At 42.7% G+C, this 27,359-nt stretch overlaps 2 protein-coding genes across 2 annotated transcripts in view; both read left to right on the top strand.

The window, feature by feature from the left end:
* ankfn1b (ankyrin repeat and fibronectin type III domain containing 1b) overlaps window positions 1-27,359 on the top strand; it is a gene marked incomplete at both ends in the record, with an annotated part of 117,182 nt that overhangs the window by 40,215 nt on the left and 49,608 nt on the right. Inside the window, one exon of the mRNA XM_083993970.1 lies at window positions 22,847-22,887. Coding sequence (XP_083850096.1) covers window positions 22,847-22,887 — 41 coding nt within the window. The remainder of the gene's footprint in view (window positions 1-22,846; window positions 22,888-27,359) is intronic.
* The window catches only part of mfsd1l (major facilitator superfamily domain containing 1-like), a 258,249-nt gene continuing 236,582 nt past the window's right edge, over window positions 5,693-27,359 (top strand). Inside the window, exon 1 of the mRNA XM_083993972.1 lies at window positions 5,693-5,703. The gene's annotated coding sequence lies outside the window, so the exon portion shown is untranslated. The remainder of the gene's footprint in view (window positions 5,704-27,359) is intronic.

The following is a 27,359-nucleotide window of genomic DNA, read 5'->3' as shown; positions in this document are numbered from 1 at the left end:
ACCCCCCCACCCCACCACCACCACCACCCCACCCTGGATGGTGCTGACAGATGGAACCTCGAGACACTAACCCACTGGGGACAGTGACACAGAAGTATGAAACAGAAGGAGGGATGAGTGTGAAAGAGGAATGGCTTGATGAATGGAAGCTGATGTATGAAACAATGTGAAAGGCAACAGAATCTCACCATTTCAGCCTTTCATCACGCACCACGCGTGACTCAGGTTTCGTGAGCCGTCGTGTAAATCAATAACACACTTTCACTTCAAGATGTAACCGTCAGGAAAGAATGTCACTGTCTTTCCCAACTGATACCACAGTATTGTTGTGGTAATGACTCGTGTAAAATGCAGTTATATGGTAAGTAATAACTTATTATTATTATTAGAACAGAATCACTGGGCTGTGACGATTGGTCTTATTGCTGCAGTTCTGATCAGTAAAAATAAGTTCAGTCTATCGTACATAATGTATAATATGGCCTGTGTGTGTGGTGAGGTAATGGCTCAGTTGTTGCTATTGTAGAGTGCTGATGGTTCTACAGGTAACCACTAGAGGCTGACAAACTGCTGTGACCAGCCACTGTTGTCACAGCTATAGTGACTGCTGTGTGTTGCAGTGTCACACAAATTAACAGCAACCTAACAAAGGCATATATGCATCGATGTACATAAATTACCAGCATCCATTCTCATATATGCAAACTGCTTCCCAGCATCCAGCAGCATGTAAAGAGAAAAGGAGATTTTTTTTTTTTCCACTCTGGAATAATGTCAGGCTTGACAGGCCGGTGCAAGCCAAAATACATTCACAGATACAAGTGAATAGCTATACTGCTCCAATTCTATTTTTTCTTCATTCTTCCTCTCTGTCCAGAACAATTAACAGGATTTCCTGGAATCGTAAAAAGGGATGATGGAAGGTGATTGCACTCATCAAATCACCCTACTTATCCATGGTAGCTGCCAGAAGCCAGAACTGAACTATGTACAGTTTTCACCCTCCATTCATGTCTGTGCTGCCAAAGAAGTTCCAGCATCATGCCAGTATGAATGGATAATTGTTGTTGTGTCTACCTCTTGCCCAATATAGAATTTGAGAAGCTGGATGCAGCGCAGGGGACAGTGGCAGTGCCAACTATCTGGGGCTTTCACCTGCCACCCTGTCCATGAGGCAAGCAGGCAGCAGACCTGGACGTTAGGGGGGCCTGAGGTTCTGGGGCCAGCTGCCTGGAAAACACTTCAGTGCAGCCATTCTCATTTCCATCTACCTAGTTGCAGGAAACCTGTTTTTGGTTTCCTCTGTGGCTTAGATATCAAGCCTCCAAGGAGTCACACGCAGAGAAACCCAAACTGTGTTGACTGTGATGTGTGAAATTTCCTGCTTTTTAGTAAACATGTTTGTGTGCCCAAGACGGTATTTTGCACAGATGCTCAATTGAGATACGAATTTTACACGCCATCTCTATTTGCTATCCCTGCGTATATTGTTTTTCTCCACAAGATTTTTCAGTTCTTTATTAGTTCCTCATCAAAACAGACCCATCGAGTTACAAATTCCTTCTCAGTGAAATCCTTCAACCTGAATTCCACTTGGTTTGTTGACTATGAACTATGAAACAGTTCAGTATCAACCAATAGAATATCCTGCAAGATTAAGAGAATATGGACCAGCTTTTTCCCCCCAAAACAAATCTTCATTAGCACAACCATTCCTTTCCTGCTGATGTCTTGTCAACAGTCATGGGACATCAGTCCATTGTCTATACTGCTTTTCTGTGTAGGGTTGCTGGAGCCAATCCCAGCTGAATTCGGGGAGGGGGGCGTATTGTATTGTACATGTTTTTGGACTGTGGGAGGAAGTCAGAGAACTCAGAGAGAATCCACACAGACACAGACAGAACATGTGAACTCCACTCACAAAGGCCCCAGGCCTGGGATTCAATCCCAGAAACCCTTCAAATGTGAGTGGCAAGAGTGCTAAACACCGTAACACTGTGCCGTCCATTCATGGGATGGGCTACCATGAAAGAATTTGGGAAACTATTTACACATGTGATCTAACAGCTTGCTCAACTGACCTTGATTTGAACCATCCTTTTTAAACTTTATTTAAATGCACATATTGTCCCATCATCATCGTCAACAGATTTTCAAATTGTAGGCGTCGACATCTTTGCGAGAAAGTAGAGTCGGTACCTGTTGTGGTCTTTCCCGTGTATCAATTGGATAAAATGGTGGTGGTGGCGGGGGGGTGTATTCCACATTGAAAGAAAGATCGTGTCCCTATCCATGTGGTGGAAATCAGGATGCCTGGCAGCTGTGTTCATGTTGGGGCCAAGGGGCAGGTCAAGTTTAGCTTCCCTGGCCTTTGCGGCCTGTAGCTCATTTAGCCCCCCTGTATTATGTACTGTATTTGTCTGGCCTTTCTGATTGCTGCTGCAAGCCCTGTGGAATGTAGCGCACTTATGCACAGTTGTCATTGCAGTCTCATTCCAGAAACTACATTCAATGGGGACGTGGGGCGGGGGGGTTTGTGTGGGTGTACGTGTGTGTTTGTGTGTGTTTATGCGTCATATCCACTACGACAAGAACATTGAGTTCCAATGTTCTGTACACGTATAAACTAAAGAAGGGCAGCATCAATTTGTTTTTGTACTGCACAATATACTACATACTGTATGTCGCTCACTCTTTGAGCTATCAGCATAAACACAGTTCAGCTCAGTGAGTGGGTTTTCATCCATATTTTTAATTTGTGCTAAAAAAAACCCCTCTCAAAATATAAAGTTTTCACGCTTGATCGATAAGTACAACTCGGTGCATGGATGAAAGCAAAACGCAACAAAGTGCAATGAAAACAGGATTAGCAAACACATCACATGTGCACTGAAGAGACTAAAAATAGCAACAGATGAAATCATCCAATGTGTGTGGAGCAATAAGAAGACTTTAACGTATATCAAATACAAATACATGAGACCATTAATAAATTAAACAAAAAATGAATTCCATCACATTTTTTATGTTGCTACTTACTGGTTTGACTGGCGTGCTAGTAATTATTTCATCTAATTGCACCCTTCTATTGTTTAAAAGCACCCAACTGGAAAATTAGCACCATTAGCTGTTCATCACAATGAAGCAACTGGTATTATTTGCATAATAGCAGTAGATGGAGACGGGCATTAATTGCCATTTTCTTTAGCTGATTGTCTCAAAAACTTGCTCCACATTCAAATGGAAACCACTCCACTTCTCCCCTGTCTCGCATCCTTCAAGCTTTTTCTTCCCTTTTCCCATGTCTCCCACACTGTTTCTCTCTCTGTCTTTCCATTATGCCAGGCTTGTTTAAACCAGGACCTGTTTTCCATAGTCATAGTCAGCTAAACTCTTGTCTAGCCTATAAACATTCCTTGTTTTGGAAGTCATGGGCCAGACATGAATAAATGAGAGCTCTTGCATCCCATGTAATGGGAAAAAACTCCAAACTATTACAGTCATCCTCTTACACCTCTTTGATTTGATCCAAACCGTAACATTAGAGAGCTTAGGAAAACATAAATTCACTATCATAGACATGGATCTGATGACAAAAACCCCCAAAACAAGACTCATCCAATGGATGCATCAACGGGGATCAAGACACACTGTAAGTTGTGGGTATGTTTATCAAAAATGTTATTAATTCTCTCTGAAGGAGGTGATGGTTGTGGAGATGGGTGAAGCAGGTACGGAGAGTAAAGAATCTACAAAGTTCTTCTTTACCTTGACCTTTACGCATCGGGCGCGTACCCCACTCCCTCACCCCGGCAGTACGCAATAAGTAGTACTCTAGTGATGATGCAAGAGCAGGCTTGGATGCCCATTTCCCTCCTCCCCTCTTCTCTTCTCCCCTCCCTTTCCTCGCCTCACTCTTTCCTCTCTCTCTCAACAACCCACCCTCCCCCTTAAATCCTTCCTCCTGAACTGACATGGCACCCACCAGGCCGGGGACCAGGCTGGGGATTCTGAGGTGGCGCCCAGACTCGGATTATTTACAAGAGCTGTAGCGCTGCAGAGACTGTGGTATTTCTTCTTTCAAATGCCTGGGATGGAAAGGCATGTTATGGGGGAACACAGAATCTCTCAGGTCTATTACTCTCTGACTCCCTCTTCCTTCTTTCTTTTGCTCTCTCATTCGTTTTTTCTTTTTTTTTCATTTCTTTTCTGCAGCGTAGGAAGACTTGTCACACTGACACAGTATGAGTCACTTGTGCATTCTCACACACTTGTAATCATGAAAAACACTCATATGTTTTTTATTTAACACACCAACAACTTAGAAATGACTGTTTTTGGCGGTTAAGATGGTGACTAAGCAACAACAGTGGCAAGATGCGTTACCGGACCACCGCCGGGTCACCGGTGCTTTCAAAGCCCCCAGTACCACTTCTCTTGCCTTTTGTGACAAAGCAAAATGTTCTCTAGACTAGGTGGCTGCTACTGGGCAGGACACCTGAGCCCGCTGCTGCCGGGGATGGCGAGCGTGGTATGGCAGTGGGGTGCAGATAAGGGAAATTGCATGGATGCGATCCGGCATTGATGCCGTGTTCCACATGCCCAGAATAGCCAGCCGTTCACGGATATCTCAGTACGCACAAACACTGTAAATTAGAGGCCTGCAGATGGCAAAAAGGGTCATGAAGGGAATGGGGTGGGTTGGGAGGGGGGGAGAGGGGTTGAGCTCTGGGGTGGGTGGGGGTGGGGGCTGTTTCTAGGGAGTGTGAAGCAGTGTAGAGTCAGCAGGGGTCAGGTTTGCTGTCTTGGGTATCAGCATCCGGACACTGACGCCAAAACAGCACAAACTGGAGAAACGATTAGATGAAAGGGAGAGGGGTGGAGGGGGGTGGTGGGGGGACGGAGAAACCCTCAGTGTGGGTCACGCTGTTTCACGGCTACTGTAGCCCCCTGGAGAGATGAAGACATAGCAAAAAGGGAAAGGAGAGGGGGGCCGGAGAATGAGACAGCAAAGAGGAAGGAGAAAGGCCTTGGCGTCAGTTGGGGGTGAGGGAGGGGTATGTTATGACATGGAAATCCCAGCCGGTTGGTCATGCTGGCCCGTGCGGGGGGGCTCGGAGCGGCAGGAAGGCCTCGGCTAGTCCAGCCTGGCTGCCTCCTACCTGGCGCTGGTCGGAGCCAGGACACAAGGAATGAACCTGTCACTGACTCCTGCTTGTAAACAAACCAAATACCGTGGGAAAGATGAGGTGTGAAGCAGAGGATGCTGCTGTCTTCATGTCCCCCTCTCCCCCCCCCCCCCTCTCTCTCTCTCGCTCATCAACCCCCGACTTTTTCCTCTTGTGTCAGCGAGAAATCAAATACCAGCCCCTTCCTTCACTGATGCCCTGAACTCGTGAACTTTCTGAAAACCATGTGTCGTTTTATTTGTTTGCCACGTGATCTGGCGAGTCGAGCCAAAAGCTGGAGCTCGGCTCTTCATGTCTGAAAAAAAGAGGCCCTCAAAAACACTCCTTAATTCAGGGGCTCATTAACCAGACAAAAAAACATGTGATTGTTGGCTGCCAATGCCAACGATACATGTAATGGATAGTTGTAGCACACTTTCAGTTTGGGAATAAATAAAAACTCTGTCCTTGATTGAGCTTGTTTGAGTTTTGAGAGTTCAGTTATTTTACTCTTTCAATAACAAGCCCAGAGGAGGTGATATATTGCAGGTATTAACAGGATTTGCTCATGACAGATAGAGAACATTGCCATCAGCAGCCAGGGTGGCAGGCAGGTGGACATTTTTAACCTTTTTAGAGAGATACCGTTGCAACCAAGTCCAAGACTTCTATCCAACACAGCCATGAAACCCACTCCGAATGTTCTTTCCAGTTTTGGATACATGTCCCCCCCCCCCAACCCCCCTCTTCCTCCTCCTCCTCCTCATCCTCCTTCTCCTCGACAGGTCTCACAAACACAGCCTGTCATTTTTAATAAATGCTTGAAACTAAGCACTGGTTTTTGTCCTGGAGGATCGAGAAATGACTAAGCAGTGGCTGGTTGCAAAGACTCTCTGGAGAGGCCCTAGGGTGAGGGAATGGAGCTGGAAGGAGGAGCTGGCCCCTGAGACGCCTGCAAGCCGTCGGGATACACACTGGCCTGGCCACAAAAATGAACCTCTGGCCAGTGTTGGCCGCCCCTCTGGCTTTACACAAATACACTCTCACTGACACACAACACACACAACACACACACCAGTGGAAAAGTGTGACTGGAGGTGGCTGAGGAGCATGTAGAGAGGAAGAAAGATGATGGGAGAATTTGGGAATAGGGGGCAGAAGTGGAGGGTTGGGGTGTTGTAAATTCATTCATATTTCTTCCCCCTCCCTGCACGAGCAAGCCAAACCTCACTGGGTGAATCAGTGTTCCTCGTAAACAAGCCGCAAGCACACAATGGCGCCTCCAATTCTAGCAGAGTCAGAGAGAGAGAGGGAGAGAGAGAGGGAGAGATGGGTGCAATAGAAAAAGAAAATAAAAGAGACGACAAGAGTGACAGAGAGAAAGCCTTCCAAGCTCCAGATTGACATGTTGATGAGGGGAACACACTCAGCAAACAAGCTCCAAAACAAAAATAAATAAAACAGCTATTAAGTAAGGAAGTCATCCAGGGTCATATGAACAGGCTTGTAGAGGTTGGCCCAAGCTCCCCAGTAGGATTGTAAATGATCCCAACCCCTGTCAGCTATGGCCTTGGATATCATGTCAGCGCTGGTGGCTCTCCTCTCCGCCAGCAGTCACCTTCACTCTCACATAATCTTGGATCGCGCTTTGCAAATGTTAAATATCTCCAGATAACCACATTTTTTTGTTTTATTTGCAGCCTATTATTTAATTGTGATGCCCATATACTGTAGGGATGTCACGATAACTTGCTTTCACAATTAATTGCCGTATTAAATGCCATAATTAATTTATCGCAAAGATTCCTAAATACGTCACTTTCCAAAAAAGATTATGTCGGAACCACCATGTGCGCCAAAGTAAAGGTAAATGCACAGATACTGGTCCAGTTACCTAATGTAACATTGAATCGGTACTGTAGAAATTAAAAAGTTTGCATGTCATTTGTAATTAAAAATGGCTAAAAATAAACTTAAACACTTCAACACTTAAACACTTGGTAAATATGACAATGAATTCCCTTGGGGAATATAATTGGTCCTTTATTAATAGATACTTAAAATATTTTGTGTAAATAATTAGCTTCGTAATTAGACTATATTTGATTTTACACATACATAGTGTTTGGAGATGAATTAAAGCAGATATCAGCTTCACGGCCGTTTCGGCTAATGCTGCGTTCAAGGCAGGCTTTTGAAACCGTAAGTTACAGCTTCAAGTCACAACTACGACTTGGTAGCGTTCCAGGTAACCCGTAGCTCGTGTTTTTACCATCCTGTTGTCTGTGAAAGTTCCCTATAACGGCCACTCGTAACTTCCGACCCGTGAACTCGTACCAGATCGAACTGGTATGACTTCACAGGAAGGAAAAACACAAAGTACGAGTTTCTTTGAACGCACCATGAGTTAGCAGCCCCCGCCCTTGTCAGGCATCAATTGGTCCTCGTGCTACGTCACCACATTCACGCGCATTCCTTGGCTGCACACACAGCCCTTCATGCCGTTCTCTCTCCTCATTGGATAACACTTGTATCCCACAAGGAAAATTTTCTCCTCGGGTTACAGCAGAGCAGAGTGACGGAGAGACTCGTGTTTAGGCTGAAATACTTCATGTAAGTGATTGCTGACGGAAAATAGGACTATTTAGGACTTAGCTATATTAACAAAAACATTCCACTGATATCTGCTTTAATGCATAATAATTGTGATAATCTATTTATTTGTTTATTTCGGGCATGTCAGTTAGATCAATCATCATCACACATCATCTTCGTTCAAATAATACAATACATGGCCGAAAGGGAAAGCGGGAGAAGCAAAAGCTTATCTACAGTAGTCCCGCCCCCGTTACCCACAGAATACATTATCTTCATCATACTTTTTTCTTAATCGTAACACCGTGATTATTTCTCTGACAATAATCGTACCAAGAAAATCTATAATCGTGACATCCGTATGCCCATATATTGTTCTGACTTTGGAGCGATTTAAACACTTTTTTTTATATGTGTCACACACACTCACGAGGATCCAGTGAAGTAGCTTAATCACACACGTTTTGGCTACAAAGCCATTGTGTGCTGTATTACAAGACGTAATATATATTTCAAGGGGCCAAATGTCAAACACCCATCTTACCATTATATTTTAGTCCACGAGCTCCGCCGTGATTGCACACAAAAGCAACAGGACCCTCTTAGGACTAATGTATTCAGATTACAGGCAATTATGGCTTATTACCATTTTGTGGGGGAAGTGGGGCTCATTTGCAGTATTTGTTCAGTGAATGTCTAATAGCGAGAGGGGGGAGGGAGTGTTGTGCTTCCTGCTGTGTGAGCTGTGATACTGCAGGAGAACTGTAGCGTAGCACGAATATTAACGACTCATTTCCCCCTCACCTGGAAGACGAAAGTGGAGCTAATCCAGATACATCAGTGCTAATAGCCCAAATAAATCACTTGTAGGCTCACTTTGTGGCTTGTTGTCTTTTGGAGGAGCAGATATGGAAAATGAAGCCATGGTCTGGTACTCATGAAAGGAGCCTAATTTTCAAATGTTTGAACTTGTTTTAAAACTATCTCCTCGTTGCCGCGCGCTCTAACTTCTGATTAAACATCAGAGTTTTGGTTCGGAGCGGTAATGGTTTACAGGAAGGTTCAGTTCTTGACATGTCAACAAACACCACCACGCCATCAACTTTTGTGTCACATTCCTTTGGGCACGAGCTCCGTGCCCCCTTTTCGCTGCAATTACACACACATGTGTGTTAGTGCAGCGATTCTGTAAGCGATCACAGTGCTGTGTGTCTTTTTAGCGGTGAGTGGTGCGGCCCGAAGAAGGTCAATATTTAGATTTTAAACTGCCATGGCCGTGCGCTATTTAGATATTCAGATTCGTGAAATCTTTGCACCAATCAAATGTGAAACGTCTGGTTTGCGAGGGGGGACAAGCTCTATTCCTCGCCTAGCTCAGCGTGAGCAGGCCAAAAGCAATGCCGCTCCGTTCCAATGTAAGGAAATGTAAAAATAGCCAAAGTTTAAGTGTTAATTGACTTTTGGAAAGTTATGCACCCAGAGGTTTTGAGACAGATTTCTTCCACTGACAAAAACAGGGTATCCGCGGGGTCTTGAAAAGTATTAAAAGGTGATAAATCAATTTTGGGAAAATTAAGACCGTTAAAAAGTATTAAAAAGTCTTTTCACAACTTTATAAAGTCTTAAATTTTGCAGGTATTTTTTTCTGAATTAGCTGTCCAAGAGTTTGAGTCCTAAAAAACATTGTGAAAGTGTGTGAATTTATTCATTTTATTAAAAAACAAAGATGAACCAGTACATAAAAAAGAAAAGAAGATTGTTGTTTTGGTTTTTTGAGAGTGGAGCAATGTTTTTTTTTTTTTATTATAAACTTTGCCCATTTATTTATTATCCTAGCCTATTTTGAATAATGTTGTATCATAGTGGTCTATAGTCTTTATCACAAACTAGAACTGTTAAGTTAAAAGTGTCACTGATGTTAATGGTAACAACTTGAAGTGGCGGTGAGGTACTGAAAAATATTGAGAAGGTCTTGAAAAAGTCTTAAAAAGGTATTAGAATTAACTTCAAGATTCCTGTATATACCCTGAAAAAGCACAGCCATTTTTATACAATATTGAGAAGTTTTTATCAGGAAGCGAGAGGTTGTGTTGCTTTGTTTCAGTTTGAGTGTTCACTCTAAATGAACACAGCGAAATTCTGGCAGGACCGTCCGGCAAACTTCCCCCTTTTAGCTCTACGTCAGTGCTGCTAATTTGCCTCACCAATGTACCCAAAAACTGCCAAATGACAGTCAGTTACTGGCTAATACACCACGCTGTCAAACTCAGCATCCCTCCAGTGAAACCCTCCGCCACACTAAATGTGAAGCATGAAAGGGTTGCTGTGTAGCGCTGTTCCTTTCCTCTGCACTCTCCGTTTCTCTCGCCGTGTGATGGAGTCTGTGGCGGTATATTTAGGTGTACGGTTTGGGACAGGAAGAGGGGAAGCGCTGAGGTTATATGATTGCTTCATTATGGTCATATATATGGCCATATATTTATATATACTTTGTTATATATGTCATTACATGTACACCAGTGAGTGTTTGTTTGTTTGCGTGCATGTGCTTGTGTGTGTGAGACCGAGTAAAGAGGGCTCAGTGTTTGGACCACCCTGCGAGCTGGGCTGAGTGACAGCGTGGGCCTCAAGACTCTCGCAGTGCACACACTCACACTAGGCGCACACACACTCCGGCACATACAGTACTCAAACACACACGTCAGCGAGCTCATTTTTCAACATGTTTTCTACTCTATTAATGTCTCATGACCAAATACATATCATGCTCCAAAGCAAACATGCTGTATTAAAATGGAATAAATCACTTTGGGATCAGGAGAGAACACACACTCTGGTACGACGCTGTATACCACCCAGTAGTCACAGCGAATACACCAATTTACCTGCTGTTTTAACCCCCTCCCCCTATATGTTATATTTCTTAACACCTGATTTGAAAAGACAGGTCAAATATTATTAAGGAGTTTTAAAAAATAATATTTTCTCTCCCTGGGCAGATTTGAGAAATGAAGTAAACACGGTGACGACATTAAACTCAATTGAAGTGAATTATTGGTTATTTTCGGACCATTTTGGCTATAATTAGTCATCGTTTGTTTCTCTTATTACGTTCTTTCACTCATAATGAATGGAGGCACGAGTCCAGCCATCCACCACTATGAAGTGCTTCCCTCGGCAACAGCATACTACATTCAGACCAGCAGTCAGAAAATGTACAACAGCTCAGACTGTGATGATGTCATTCTTATCAGAGGCTCATTTTTCATATGAGTTCAGTTGTCAGACTGGTGTCAGTGGCCTGCCTGGCCCCCCCTTTATCATGTCGGCCATGTACCGTACACGCTCCAGATAGGTGGTGGCTTTGCTATTCTCATGAAGACGTTGCACAGAGATGTATTTCATGGACGCTGGCTTTTACAAGTGGTATGCAGTACAACAATATTGCCCTTTTGGAAGTTAAGTGGTGTTCGAGAGTATAGCAAAACATTTTTGTACACAATGGCTGCCATGTCTCTTTGGTTGCTCTTTATACTGAATAGGAGAAATATGTGGTCCACTTTCAAATCCTAGTTCTTATGTTGGAGGCTGTCAGTTAACCAAACAGCTGTAAGTCATTCCTTTTACTTTAAATATGCAGCACGCAGTATAACCTGTATAACCTTTGAAGAAACTCAAAATAAATACCTGATGCAGCCTAATGGTCTGTACTGTAGGCTGCTACAGTATGAAGCTTTTGTTTCAAGTCGGGTGATCTCTTCAGAACATCGGCTTCATCATTATCCTGAGGATGTCTGGGTAGGAGAAAAAAAAGGGTTGGAAACTTTATATACCACTTATTTGGGTATATAGTTCATAATTGCAGGATAGAATTATAAGGTTATATCTCCGTTTTGGGTAATTCCGAGATATTGAGCATCAAAGTTCCAATTCGGCCTGTGTTTTGGTTGATAGAACCTTTTTATTTTATGAATAACTAATTAAAAAATGTTGAAAATTTAGAAATAACACCACACAGGCATTAACAGACCACTAATGGATGATATTATGCAAAGCTAGGAATAATGTGCTGTCAATAGTTATAGTTATAGTTAGTTGGTAGGTATCAGAAGAAAGAACATTATTATAAAATCTTTAAATAGAGCATCCGTTTAATCTCTTAACTGACTCCAGTTGAGTGTAATAGCCGCAAACCACAAATAATTCACATTTTCAGTGCAGTAAATGTTTTATTTTACCTTTTAACCTCAACTCTCTGACATCTGCTGCTGTTAGCTGGACTGACACCGACTCCCTGACCGCTGAGAGGCAACAGATAAACCCGCCATCTCAAATTGAGGTTGGTAAATGAGAAGCTAATGGGAGCTTTTATTACACCGGTACAGTATGTCCTTGCTATAGGGCTGTCCCTCTTAATTATCAAACACATAAAAGGCAGGGTGGTAAAAAGGGATCACAGCTTGACTAACACTGTCATGATTTATACTTCTGGCACCTGAAGCTGCATTAGGATCTTACACATTCCCTATTAAACCTTCACATTAGTGAAGCGTTTCATTTTAAATATGTGGATTTTACTCACATGTACTGCAGCAGTGTTGTCTCCCTGGATACTTAGCACAGTATGTACGTTACAGTAGATATACAACATTTTCTATGAATGCTGCTGTTCCACTCATCGATGCACTCAACTCCCAGTGATTAAAAAGAGATCAAAATACTTATTATGGTATTTTGATAGATGTATGACTCAATCTGAAAGGAGCTTTGCAAAGTGCAGCGGAGTGGGCTGCTGTTTGCAGTAGCACTGAGGGAAGGGAGGGGAGACATTGGCTTGCTGGTTGGCTGGCGGACTGACAAGGGACATCAAAGAGGACGAAGCCAGCGCTGAGCCGAGCTCTCTTCAATGATTAAAAGCAGGGGCCACAGTAACGTCTGGATGGGCCATTTAAAACTAATGAGGGAAAATAAATAGAGTCATGGCCATTGGCATGTGTAGGTGGAGAGAATTTGTGTGTGTGCATATACGTGTGTGTGTGTGTGTGTGTGTGTGTTTCCATCTGTGTCAGCCTGACTGTTGTTGAGCAACAAAGTTAGTGATAATAGTGGAGTGTGATGGATCCATCCATCCAGTGAGGTAACACTCTGAGTTATGTGGATGATGTGACATACAGCGCAGTGGACGGGAAAGATCAGCCTCCTCGCTGATGTGTCACTGCCTCTATTCTTAAAAACCCCATCCCCTGATCCGGAGAGTCATATGCTGATAATTACCATCGTCATATTTTACATCAAAAAATTGACTCACCTCCGTGTGGCTGCCTGTGTCAGCGACTGTTTATAGTATTGTGTGTGTGGTACAGTACGCTCTGAAGGATGTAGGCAGGAGGCATTTGATGTTTTTTTTTATGAATGAGTCATGTTTTAGCCCGGACCATTTGTCCTTTCCCTCGCGCTGTTGCAACACGCGTGACAGCCGGTGGAGGTGAGGGTGGTGACATGGGCACATCCATTTACAGAGAACATGAGAGTGAGTCTGACAAAACCATATGTTCTGATTCATCCGAGGTGGAGGTTGTCGGTGCTGATGTCTATAAGTAAGTTGCGTACGTCATGAGTGACATCAATACTGGATGCAATGCAGGCGTTTGTTAGTCATCCTAATTACCTACTTTACTTTCAATAATGGAGCTGAGACTCAGGAAACAAATTGCTATTCTTCCTCTTCCACGGTGTCTCTCTCAATCTACAGTCCTTTCACTGTTCTGCTTCTGTTTCTTTTACGACACATTTCAGTTTCTCCTACAATAATTTATTCTTGCCCCTCATCTTATTTTCTAATTTGCAGCTCTCTTCTTCTTTGTCTTTCTTTTTTCCCTTGTTGTCATCATCTTTTCCATGTTCAAAGCGCAGCTTAAGCAAAGGCACAGACTGCAGCGCTCCTACAACAAGCCATAGTTTGCTTTGTTGATAATCCAAGTGCTTGGCTGGATGATAGTACAAAAAGCCAACCCATCTTAACGGATTCCAGGCCCCTTTCACAATGTGACTTTTTTATTATTACAAGTTGCATTTAGCGTCAGAGTTGAGTTATTTCTCAATCCAGTGCTCTTCCAAGATCTAATGGGCAATTATCTGTGGAGGAGAAGTTAATGGGTGTCCCATTTCACAAAGTCCCCAGTTATTTATGTCAATGAGCGCCATTGTGTGGAAACGTGGCAGCCCCGTGCTAACCGCTCGACTTGTTTAGATTTTCTCTATGGAATCCCACACCCATTGTAAGCCAGTGCTAACCACAAGACTGATGTGTGTGTTTGCATGCATCTGTATGTCAATGTGTGTGTTTTATGCATGTGTTAAGTTGAGTCTAGGATGAGCAACACCAGCGTGTGTGTGAGAGTGCATATAGACTAATTTAATATGCATATAAATACAGAGACGCAAATGATGAAAGTATATACTGACAGACACACGCACGTATCGGCCAACCCAGAACACATACAGCCGTATAAACAGACATCCCACCTCCCACATTTACCACACACACACACCACAGACACTTACACAAGCACAGACATAGACGTACTGTACCACCACATATGCAGACAACCCCCTACACACACACACACACACATACAGCAAGAGACATACAGCCACATACATACACACACACACACACACACAGAATCAGGGACCCACCACCAACATCAACACCCACAGGCTCAGGCTTGGTGACATCATGGCTTGGATGACAGCACGTCTTCCAGCCCCATTAGCCTGATTGTAGGTGGCTCCGCCGCAGTGATTTATGGGTAAATATCCATAGTCTCTCTCACTGCTGCGTTGATTTATGTGCTGCGTTTTGGTCCCTTTGGTCCCCAGACCACAAGACTTGGGAGTGGGAATCCTGTACAAATAATGACACTGTAAAAAAAAAAAAAAAAAGTGGAGACATTTAGACAGAGGGATGGAAGACCCGCCCTGTCACTCTTTCATCACCCCGAGCTGTTGACATGTTTTGATTGGTCAGTGAAATCAGGAAGCGCGGCACATGCATGTGTGATGCAAACTGAAATTTTGCCTTTCGGTCTGGTAGTTTTCTCTCTTTGTGTGCACCTGCACATGTGTAGCTATATCTACTGTAGCTGCCGCTCTCCCTTCGCACGTGTCCCTGTCAGCTTCCAGCCTTTCTATCCATTTGTAATGTAATGTTATCTGTCTGGCAGCCCTCTCTCCTTCCTTGTCATCTGTTTTCTTTCCTTCTTTTTTTCTTTGCCTCAGAAGTGTCTGAGTTTTTTAAGAGCCCTATTAATTCCGTGTAATACCACAGTGGAAAATTGATTGATGCAAGGAAGAAAGAAAGAAAGAAAGAAAGAAAGAAAGAAAGAAAGAAAGAAAGAAAGAAAGAAAGAAAGAAAGAAAGAAAGAAAGAAAGAAAGAAAGAAAATGAAGACCACACTGTTCACATCCTTGTAAGCCCTGCACCATCCTTCCACCTCTATTTTGAGCACAGTACTGTTTGTATTCTGTTTGCACAGTAAATGATTTGACCTCTTTGGTTCATGACACACTGGGATAAAGTTTCTCAGAAAGTTTTTTTTTTTTTTCGTACGAAGAACTATTGTACTGCACTTGCATACATGAATTCAAGATATTCTCCTTCCCTTACCACATTCCCATTCTTTCTGTCATTTGACTCCGGTTTATTTCATACTTAATTGTTTCCTTTTTCTTTCTCACTCCCCCTCTATCTCACCTTCTCACCCTTCTTTTTCTCTCTGCCCATCCGAAATGTGTAGGTGTCCCGTTGACTGCTACGAGCCGATGTTTGTGATTTGGTTTTGCTCTCATTTTACATTCTCATACCGTAACATGCTGAATGTTTCCCTCAGTCCAAACAAATGTGGCAACTGATTAAGCAGTAAAAAAAAAAAAAAAAACACTGATCTTTACGACCAAACAAGCACCAAAGGGGAGAGCAGATAACAGTTTGGCTAATTTTCTGTCCAAATGATTGCTTCTTGAATGCAGTGTGTATTTCAAAAATGATTTTTGTATTTAGTCAAAGTGGCTGTGTGAAATGTTACAGGAGCTAAAGCTGTGTTTATGCTGGTGCAGAGTGTGTATCCTGAAGCCAGCTGCCACACTGTTTTCCCAGGAGCCTGTGTAGGAAGGATACACTGAAAGGCCACTCGGAACCAATTGAGAGCCCTTCAAGGAACTTGCTAAATATGTGTGTGTAGGTGTGTGTGCGTGTCGTGTCGTGTGCGGGCGTGCACATCATGCACGTATTGGATGTACTATACTGCGTGTGCAATTATGTCTGTGAGATATAATTAGAAGAGCCTCTCCTGACTGACAGGTGTTGGGACGACCTGCTGCGGCCCCTCAGTGGTGCATGCTGGGTGTTTGCATCTCCTGTAGTCTCAGCCCCAGAAATTGGCAGGGGGATTTTAATGCTGAGGGTACCAATGGTGGGTGTATGGATGGATGGATGGATGGATGGACAGAAGTAGGAATGAAGGGATAAAAAAAGAAAGCATGACAGTATTTCCTGTGTATACTTTCAGAGCGATGCCAGCATGTTTGACATTTCATACCAGCTATGACTAATGTTGCCTATACCAGTCTGTGTTCAGGCTGCACAAAACTCACCGGACAATGAGGTGGCTGAGATTGTGTGTGTGTGCCCACAGCCAGACACAGAAAACACGCAGTGAGTCACAATACACCCTACTAACGCCAAACACACATACCCTACCGTCTCTCTTGGACGTATATACACAAAAACTTTCCAACAGCAGTTAACCACAATCACACTGAAGGTCACCGTCCACTGAGAACAATGTAGGTTTCATTACTACATTGATTTGAAGTTTAAAGTCCGAGTGCATGATGTTGGTGTATCATTGTGTGAATATATTACTGCAACTGCTGATCTCGTGCCCACAATGTAAAGGCCGTCCGTGCCTAGAGAGTGAGTCAACAGGTCCCACGTGACTCAGCTTCACATGAGAAGTCGCTAGTTGAGCTGAGAGAGTCTCTGCTCCGGTGCAGTCTTTATTGTTGTGGTGAAGACTTGTTTAACAGATCAGTGAATGGCAGTGAAATGAGCAAACTCATCCAGTCTCGTGGCGTCTCATCAGCAGCAGCAGCAGCAGCACGGTTTAAAGGAATTCTTTTATACAATTATACATGTTGAATCCTGTTCAAATATCACCTTGTAATTATCATTAAGTCATAATTAACTCATTATGCCGAAATTAGTTCTTGTTTACTGTAAATGAATGTAACATAAAGATCATATCACCTTACAGTAAATTGACAACATCATAGTGTATGTGCAATACAAATTTTAGCAGTTCATCAGCTTTGGACACCTGTGTACATGAAAGACGATAATTAGCACCAGTGAGCTGTGGCAAAGTGCGCAAATAGCTAATTAGCTAATTGTTTATTTACTGATTTACTGTACTGCTGACGCTGGATCTGGGTCGTCCTTCCAGGCAGAATTGGAAAACAAAGCTGTAGTCTCAGTGTTTCTGTGTTTGATGAAAGAGCAGCCTAGACAAACAACCTTCAGGTAGCTACATGTGTGTACTGACATTTCCTGAATGCCTGTCCATTTTAAAGTGTTGAATGGATGAATTAATGAATGAATTAATTAATGATTTTTTTTTATTTTTGTGTAATGCCACCACTGTGGCCCATCCCATTATGGGATTACAAGACACATTTAATGACAAATACAAGAAAAAAAAATCTAGACAGTCCTTCCTGTTGGTATTACCTGCCACACAGGTGTGACATAAATAAACAATTTAAGATTACTTTCAGTACTCAACTATACATCGCTCTTCGTCTCATTGCCCAAGTCTTTTCAAGAAATAAAGAAAATGAAAACGATGTTTTAGCTTCTCAGCATCGTCCAACCACACAAATTCATTATTTGGATCTACCTTACTAAACCATTTTTGTCTTATAGAGTCATAAAAATGACAGTAGAACACAAAATGAATTTCATTCTCCACCTCTTGGATGTCACATAAATTACAAATTCTATTGTCTTCTGCTGTGCCAACATATCTGCCTGTCTCGATATGAAGACCATGAATACCAGCTCTCAATTGAGCACACAGGGATCTTTTCTTTTTTAGACAAAATTATACAAAACATAGTTTTCTGGTGTTTATATCAAAATCAAAGACCTGTTGCTCCAGCATAAGTGTTCCAAGTTGCTGAGGCGGCCCTAGAGTGACAAGTAGGAAGTGCACCTGCTACGCGAGGCTCCCTGTCCTCCATCCGTCCACGTCTCTCATCCTCGTCCTCCCTCCCTGTAAACCTCCCTCCTCCCTGCCGATCATTCTCTTCAGGCTACTGCGTCTATAATGAGCATTTCCTACCAACCCCCCCCCCCTTCTCCTCCTCCCACCCCACCACCTATTCTCTCACTCACCCCCCCCCTCCTCTCCTGTCCTCCCCTTCTCACTGTGTGCAGAATTGGAGAAGCTTATTGCCTAGCAACCACAATTAAAGTACAACAAGTCAGTGGCGGTAGCAGCCACAAAACCTTCGCAAACCTTCATGTGACCAACAGCTTTACACAGAACGAGAGGAAAATAGGAAAGGGGTTCTATCTGGGAGGGAGGGAGGGAGACGGAGCTGAGGATCTGAAGTTGGACAGGTGAACAGCAATTAGAGCCGTCGCTGCATCGCCACGGTGACGACTTTGAGCTGTGGAAACAAGAGAGAAAGAGAACACAGGGAGAGTGGAGTAACATTCTCCGACTGGGATCACTGGGTTGCCCACCACAGGTATGTGTGTGTGTGTGCGTGTGTGTGTGCGTGTGTGTGTGTGTGCTGGAATTACTGGATGCTGAGTGGAGGTATTCAACAAATATGATGGTGGTTTTGTGTGTATAGCGGCTCGTGTATTTTTTTGTTTGTGAGTCAGTATTTGAGGAAACACATGTTGAGCAGATTGTGATTTTGAGGGATTTGGCAAGAATACAGCATGTATTGTCACTGTTATTTCACAGCTGTGAAGGAATGCCAAGTTTTTATTTTTTATTATTGTTATTGGGTTTTTTTTGGTACGTGCTTCCGTATAGAAGAAAGATGCAAACTTGACATGCGGATAAAACTGAAAAGAAATGATCTGAGCACTAACTAAATAACTGATCTTTATGTATTTATAATTATTTGACTCTGTAGCTACTTTCATGTGTCACTTTTTTAAATTATTTTTTTTAACTTTGTTTGTGCGTCATGTGTACCACTACATATGAATAACAGCATAACATCAACAGCAGATTTTAAGCTGTTGTCATCACTGTACAGCTGACAGCTAATTGTCTCCCTCATGTTCCCCACCATCATTAAGATAATTGAGTTAGGTGTTAAGAAAAGCTGAGCGTTGTCAGGTGTGATGTTTCCTGTTACCATTATCTTTTCTTTTTTTTTCTAATCGAAGTGGGATTTAAGGACTGAGTAGAGCTACGGAAATGATACAAGATTCGTGCAGAGGGAAAGCTTTTTTTTGGTATGAGCAGCAGAGATTTCACATGAGCCGTTCAGTCCTGATTTGAATTTTCCTCCTCTCTTAGTGACTGTCAGTGCTGCTGCATGTGGGTAGAGGCGGATAGAGGAGAGAGAGTGCGGATGACAAGTTGCACAAACATCATGAAGCAAGTTGAGTGAGAGGCTGGTGTAGCTACATACAGGAACAATATCATCAATTAATGACCAGATCTAGGCAAACACCACGATGATGAAAATCTAACTGTGTCTAACTGTCTGTAAAAGCTTTAAAAGCAGTCATTATGACAGGGTTCCTACACAAGCATGGAAAGTATGGAAAAGTATGGAATTTGATTTTATACATTTCCAGGTCTGAAAAAGTATGGAAAATGAAAACTATGGATATATTTGTCTTAATACTTATCTGGGTTTGGTCTTATCTGAAGTTATTTGGGTTAATGCGCTATTGTACCTAGCTACAATCTCTTAGAAATTATTTGGTGACATAATGGCATACACATTAGTTTACATGATACACATCTAATTACTCAAATGTCACAAATTATTTGAATTCTTTTAATGGGAAGTCTGGAAGTTAGGGTCTGGAACAATCAACAATGGAAATCTGTAAAAAAGTATGGAATTTGGAAATTTCAAATGTGTAGGAACCCTGTTATGATTTTAAATGAGGCTGGTTTATAGAATTAGACTTTTTGCTTGAAAATCTAGTATTGGGCTAAAAAGTGGAAAAACAAATAAGAAGAAAGTTATCACGACGGCATATTGATGTTGTTAATGAACTGAAAACAACATATTATTCCCACTAGCTGAAAGTAGATTTCTAATTGACTTGATGCAGTCATTAGTTCGGCTTGATAGATGGCTGCTCAAAACTAGTCAGAATAGTCCCAGCACACCAGCAGCCCCCCCCCCCCCCCCCCCCCTCAGACCTGTCTTTCAAATGAAGGGACACCCGCCTGTCCTCTTCCCTCTCAGCAGAGCGGCTCTACCTGAGCGCACGGCGGGGGGGCTGGGAGGTGAAAGGTCAGCCACTCTGTGTGGCGTATCCTCTCTCCACAAGGAGGATGAAACCGGTATGCAGACGTTTATACACGCAGTTGAAGTCAATGGCCGGTCAAAATGTCACTGCACTGCCGCACACATAAAAGCTACACACACACACACTCAAAACGGCAGAGAAGAGGTGTTACTTGCTGGTCAAAATGTCACTGGACTATCACATACACACACATGCACACACGCTTAAAACACCAGTTCTTTCTGATGTTCAGTTTCAGATTCAAAGGGAGGTAGGGAGGTAGGGAGGGAGGGGGTGTGTGTGCCTTTTTCTCACTACTTTTTTAAGGACACACTGTACCACTCGCACACTTTGATAGACAGTCACAGAAGACAGCTCAAGCCAGAGTCAGTAAACACTAGCGTCGGTGTTCTGACTACAATATGCACAGTCTGATCTACCATAATGAAGAACCTTTATATAACATGCACTAAAATGCAGAAGCCTGATGAAGCCTGAAAATCAACTGTAATGAGCAACTTTCCTTTTAGTGAACCTGCAGCGTCTTGATATATGGCTTCTACGCCTGCAACACTCTCACAGAAAGTCCTGGGTTCAATACACTGTGTACAGTAGAAGACCTTTGTGACTTAAAGGTACATTGTGTAGGAATTCTTCCCATCTAGCGTTGCGGTTGTATATCACAAGCAACTCAATCGTATTTTTCATGCTGCATTCACGTGAAATTGGGCAGACGGCAGACGGACAACAGCCGCTGCACGTAACGGCATAAACAAGCCTCTATGTAAACAAGTGGTCCGTCAGCACGAGGAAAAACAATACACGTGACAGTATGTTGCCATGGCGATGTCGTACCTGACCCATATATTACCGGCTTTCTCTGGACTTCTGTGACTAAACGACATCTGGTTTGTTACCGACGGCCGTCTGCCCGACTGCATGTGAATGCAGCATCAGTGTAACGCTCCATTCCTCCTCACTGCGTTACCGCGGTGACTTTTCACAGACGCCACCTCGACCTGAGCCGACAGCTCCGGTGTCTCCGCTGAGTTTCCGTGGTTTCCTACCGTCACGCTGCCACTGAACGTAAAAACATGGCGACACCACATGGCAGCAGCACCGAGCTTACCCGCTCCATGGAGATATGAATGATATGAACGGCTCATTCAGAGCTGAAAGGAACACTTCACTTTGTTAATGGGGGGGATTACTGGTTAATGAAAAACAGACTTTTGAACAAAATAACCGATTTTCGTGAATAGATAACAGGAGAAGTTACACAATGTCCCTTTAATATTGTATTGTATTTCTTCTTATTTAGCATTCGTTTTAGATGGATTTCAGGGATTAAGGCCAATTTACATAGTAATATTGTGTGAATGGGTGAATGTAGCTTCAATGTTAAAGTGCTAAGTTTACCAAATATACCAGTGCTGTTTGTCTGTGATCATCATCATCTGTTTTGATGCTTTCTGACAGCGTTGGCTTGGCCCACTCAGATGCTTCTTTGAGTAGCGAGGTGCTGCTGGTGATGGAGCGAGGCGGGGGGTGGCAGCGGTTTGAATAGCCCCGCCCACTTCTGTGGATCAGCCTCAGTGGGGAAGATAAAAATGTAAAACAGAAACAGAGCTTGACTTCCAAAAATGTCTCCAGCCTCAGGCCAGTTCTGGGTGTGCACTTGTATTTATCAGTGTGTGTGTGTGTATCCCAGCATGTCTCAGCACCTTTGAGAGGTATACAGCAGGGCAATACTGTGTCTGTGTGTGTGTGTGTGTGTTTGCTGGAGGGATAAATTCAAACATCACCTCTAGAGCAGAGCTGGCAGGAAGTGTTATTGTTGCACCTGAGTTTCTGAACTCAAATGACTTCACCATCGGGAAATGGCTTTGATCGTTTTTTCATTTTCTTCCAAAACATTTTGACAAATGTAAGTGAATGAAGTAAATCTAGTGGGTAAGTGTTTGTAATTGTGGCCAGGGAGCTAATTATTTCTCACGGGAGACAAGGTCATTACCCATGCAATTGCCTCTTACAGGGAGACATTGATCATTTGATTGGTGCTGCCTCCAAGGTAAATGTCCAGATTAGTGGGCGGCCCTGAGACACACAGGTCACCTCCACTCTAATAAACCAAACCCAATAAAGGGGGGAAGCAGGATATCTCTGTCTTTGTGTTAGTGTAGCTGCTTTTCAGGTTAATTAACTCGCTGGTGCTTTGACTGAGGCCAGTATGTCCAACCTTTTTCTTTCCTTGTCTTTGGCTCACAAAAAAATATCTCCCAGCAATAAACCATTATTAGACTAATTACTTTATTTTTTTTCCTTAATTAAAATTTCAGTTGTTTGCCAAACACGCTGTGCTCGCTAGGCTTATTGGTTGGCTTTTTTTTAATAGATAGTTGGAAAAAGCCGTCCAAACCTACATGAATGAAAACAGACTAAAAGGGCAATTGTTCTCTATAAATGTGTATTTGCAGACGGAAAGCCATGAGTTTGTAACGTCTGTCTTTTTCTTCTTTTACAGAGTCTGGGCTCTGCTGACCGGAAGGAGAACCAGCACAAGAAGTAAGTCTGATCTGTCCCTACATCCTTCTATCCATCTTTGGTTTCCCCTCTAGTCCACATTCTATTTCTCCTCTTAATCTTTAGTCGATGAAAAGAGACGTGGTGGACGTGACTGGAAATCAATGACTCCCAGACACTTTATGTAACGCCACCCGTGGATGTTGCTGCCTCGGTGGCAACAACTAATCTCCTTGTTGCTTTATGTTTATGGCTGCTTGTCCTTCTGAGCAAATCGCAAAGTTCCCTCATTCTAATCTTGAGTTATGTAAGAGAAATGCACTCTTTTTCCATGGAAATAGAAGCCATTACTGACTTCATTATTAGCATGACTGATAATATCATAATAAAAACGTATGACTGGCGATAAAGAAGAACATGAGGCGGCTCAGTTTTCAGGAGTGTTTCAAGGTAAAGTATTTGACCTGATTCATCTGTGTTTAGACGCCAGTGAATTCCAGTGTGTGTGTGTGCATGTTTGAAAAGCAAGTTAAGTCAGCCTAAGCCTGATCCATAATCCATTCCATAACAGTAATACTTCTCAGTCGTTCCAGAGTTTTCAGCATGGCACTGTTTGCATTCATCAGAATAGGAATCTGCTTTCATTTGCCACATGGAACAAAACCACTCCCAGACTTTGCTGAAATTTAGTCGAATTGTGAGAGAAATCGTGTTTTTCTGTGGAAGTAAAAAAGGGAGAGGAGTTTGTCTTGTGTAGCTAAGTGCATGATGATGATGATGACTGTATTTTAACATCAGAAAATCCCAGATGGAGATTGATAAATCAACTTAACAACAAGAGAGGGTTTTTGTTCCTTTTTTTTCTATATTTTCTCTTTGTTTAGTGAGATCCTCTCTGAGCCGTTGCCAACATTTATATCAGACGCTAATGTCAACGTGTTCCTCAGTGCAACTTCTGGCTTCCTCTTATGACACTGTGCTCGTTGCCTGTTACGTCTCCTATGCCGGGGCCAGTAACAAGTCAAACTAAATACACAGCCTTTTATTGGAAAATATTTCTTGCATGTCTGAGATTCACGAGCACGAGGCTTGATCAACATTTGAGGTGCACTGCATATCACAATGGGCACATAGCGAAAGACACGTGGGGCGGGGACATAAGTCAAACAAAAATAGCTGTATATTTTAGTTACCCAGCAACCAAAGCCATGGACACCCGTACTTATCTTCACAACATATCTATCTGCTATCAGCAGTGCAGCCTGAATGGTCCCTGCACCTGAGATGGTCATGATCTATTACTCTTCACCACATGCTCATGATGCTTCTCTGCTGTCCAAAGAGCCAATTAACCAATTAGATGATTTTTCTTTCCACTGTCAACTGTCAAAGCAACACCATTACTTTGAATTGAAGCTTGGTTGTGTGTAATCTTTTGGTCCCTGTGAGTGCTCTGAAGCTGACCTGAGGACAGACGGGTACAGACAGGAGCTGTCCGTTATTTAACTCTGTACGCGCCGCCTCGGACTCGATCACGTGTGCGCTTCGGCAAAATACAGCTTTTATTTCAGATGTGCATTTGAACTGCCTGTGCTCACATGGTTTCATAGCAACAGGCCTTTCCCAGTGAAACATGGAGACTTGTGTGAATGTGTATGTTTGTGATATGTGTGCGCGCGCGTTATCGTAAAAACACAGGGCTGCATTTTTCTTGGATCTTTAACAAACATAACAAAATCAGTCTTAAAAAAACAAAAAAATGTTGACTGAAAATGTTCCCACTAGCGAAAAATCAAAATGGCTACCCCACTGTGTGTCTGTGTCTACGTGTGTTCATGCCTGAACTCTCTTGTGCTGCATCATAGATTTAATTTATACTTTTTTTTTTTTTTTTTGTCACATCTGATGTGTCTGATGTGCCAGGGGTGCTGGCACAGTGAGTACTCAGTGTGCCATAATGGGAGACATCGGTTGCCAGGAGACAAGCAGCTGTATTGAGGAACCAGTAGAGCCATCATGGGATGTCAAGAAAGAGAGAGTCGGCTGTACAATGAGGGAAAGAGAATGTGTGTGTTCAGTATCGTCACATTTACACACGTTGATCTATGGCAGCGGGAACATGTGAATGAGCCCAGTTGAATATATATAGCAGGTAAATAGCCAATGTGATGCAGACACACGCATATACTTAATATTCAACTCTAATCTATCATTATGAGGAATAAAGAGAAACATAGTTAATGAGTGGGTCTGTGTGTTTGTCTGTATGACTGATCATTAGTGCATGTTGTGTAATCTGTGTATCTCAGCCCCCACTATATTAACATTTCACTATTCTGGCTCATATTCTGCCTTCTGCTCTGCTTCCCGCCTGGAAAAGCAATCAAACCTAAGTTATCCCTTTTTTTTGTATGTCAAACAAATTTAGTTATATTTAGCCTCGGTATTTTAACATAATGATTTTATTTTATACAACCGCTTTGAGTCCCAAAGCAGATGGAATGAGGACGGTGCTCAGTTGTGCCCCTGTCAGGCTGTTTCAGTTATTGCTGGTATGATTTTGCTTTGCTTCACTTCTTATTAATGGAGGGATATATTACTGAGCTGATCCATTTTTCCCCACTAAGAACACTGCAGTTGTATTACTACAGTACGTACCTTAGCAAGTAGTCACCACACCATTTACAAGTGATTCACACTACCCTTGAAAGGCTTATTTACCAGGCTACTGAGCGCTCATGTTTTGCCCTTGAGGTGCAGAAAGAGAAAAACATCCGGTATAAAAATAAGGGAAAACAAAAATATTTACTGCTCAATAAGATGCAATGCTTTTGGCTCATTTTTAAATCATCCATGTGTAAATGCATTTGTTTTTATTTGTCTTTTTGGCACTTATTGATTAATTTATGACAGCACGGTTTTCATTGTTGAAATGAGCAGTTGAATAAACATGGGCCTCTCGCTGCACTTTTGAAAAAGCTGTAAAACCAGAGCTGACAGCACTTTTGAAGTCTTGGATCTGAGATGCCCTCTCTTTTTCTTTGTGAACACCTTTTAAAAATCAGCTCAAAACCAATAAGCCGGACGTGCCTTTTGGATGGTTGTGAAATTACGTCTGCAGTCCTGGACTTGTTTTATATCTCATGAGCACTTTGAAAGTAATAAAAACAACCTTTGCTTTCTTAACTTTCTGTCATCTCTCTGACCTTGTCTTCAGTGGAAATGGAAGGAATAATGGAAGGATGGGGCACTGGGGGTGTCTCTGGAAGAGAGGGGATGCTTTACTTTTTTTCATGGAGCAAGGGATTTAGGTACGGATGTCAGGGAAGAGAGAACTTGATTGGACTAATTTATTCACGGGAGCAGGGCGTGTAATTGTTCTCATATGGGGTTGACGTGTGTGTGTGTGTGTGTGTGTCTGTGTGTGTGTGTGTGTGTGTGTGTGGTGGAAAAACGTAAGGTGAGTAATGGGAGATATTTGTTCACCAACTATGTGCCTGACCTGATATAATACATTAGTTTACACAGTGGTGAATACAAAGGGATTTTCTTAAGCGAGGCAGCAGAAGCTTCTAATAGATAAAGAATAAAAGTTAAACGAAATAAAAAGAACCTTTCAGAAAAATGGATGTTAAGCAGACACTCAGAAAAATGAATTCCTCAATCAATCAGTTCCTTTTGGGGTTTAATATTAGATTTGACATTTATGCAAGAGAGAAAACAAGAGTTTTTCATGACCTCTGTGTTGCTGTGATAAAACCTCAGACTCTCACTGTCATTTCTTCACTTCACCCTGCGCTCTCCAAAGACTCCAGACCCTGCGGTTGTTTTACTGCCACGCTCCCCACAGTCGAAGGACTTTTCCTCCCAGCAGTAGCTGCTTGTTGCCGTGGTTACAGGTAACACAGGAGCCAAAGCCCTGCAGCATTTAATTCACGGCCCATTGTTGATGACACCACAGGTTGTTTTTTTTAAATTATTATTATTAATAATTTCATTCAACATAAAGTACGCACAGTCCTGAATGGAGCGGATCAAACGCAGCGGCCTGTGTCTCAGATGAGTATATGAACATCTACAGTACTGTAAACCTGGCAGGATAATGAGCTGCAAAGATGCTCATGTGCTGACTGAGGAACATTAACATGCACAAGCTGCTCTTTAATGTGATCTAATGCAAACTGAGTGTCGTGTCACGCAAGCTGTATTGGTATAAGAAGAGAATTAAGATAGATATTCAGTAAAGACATTGTAAATCACTTGGTGGGATTTACTAAGCCTTTCCCTCATGTCTGTCTGCTCCTGCTTTTTGCATCAGCTGGAAATGAGCGGGAAAAAAAGAGAAAGTGACAGAGAGAAGACCCACCGCATGACTCTATCTCATCCCCCAGAGGTACAATCCAAGGCAAATTCTAGCAGAAAGATAATAAGACTGAGGGTTCCTGCTGTCTGACCGACGTGAAACACATTCCTTCGTTTTTCCAGCTCTTTTTTTTTTTTCTCTGTTCACCTCA

The sequence above is a fragment of the Trachurus trachurus genome (assembly GCF_905171665.1).
Source record: "Trachurus trachurus genome assembly, chromosome: 19".
Taxonomy (NCBI): Eukaryota; Metazoa; Chordata; class Actinopteri; order Carangiformes; family Carangidae; genus Trachurus; species Trachurus trachurus.
The sequence above is the reverse complement of the archived record's forward strand: the minus strand, read 5'-3'. Positions and strand labels throughout refer to the sequence as shown.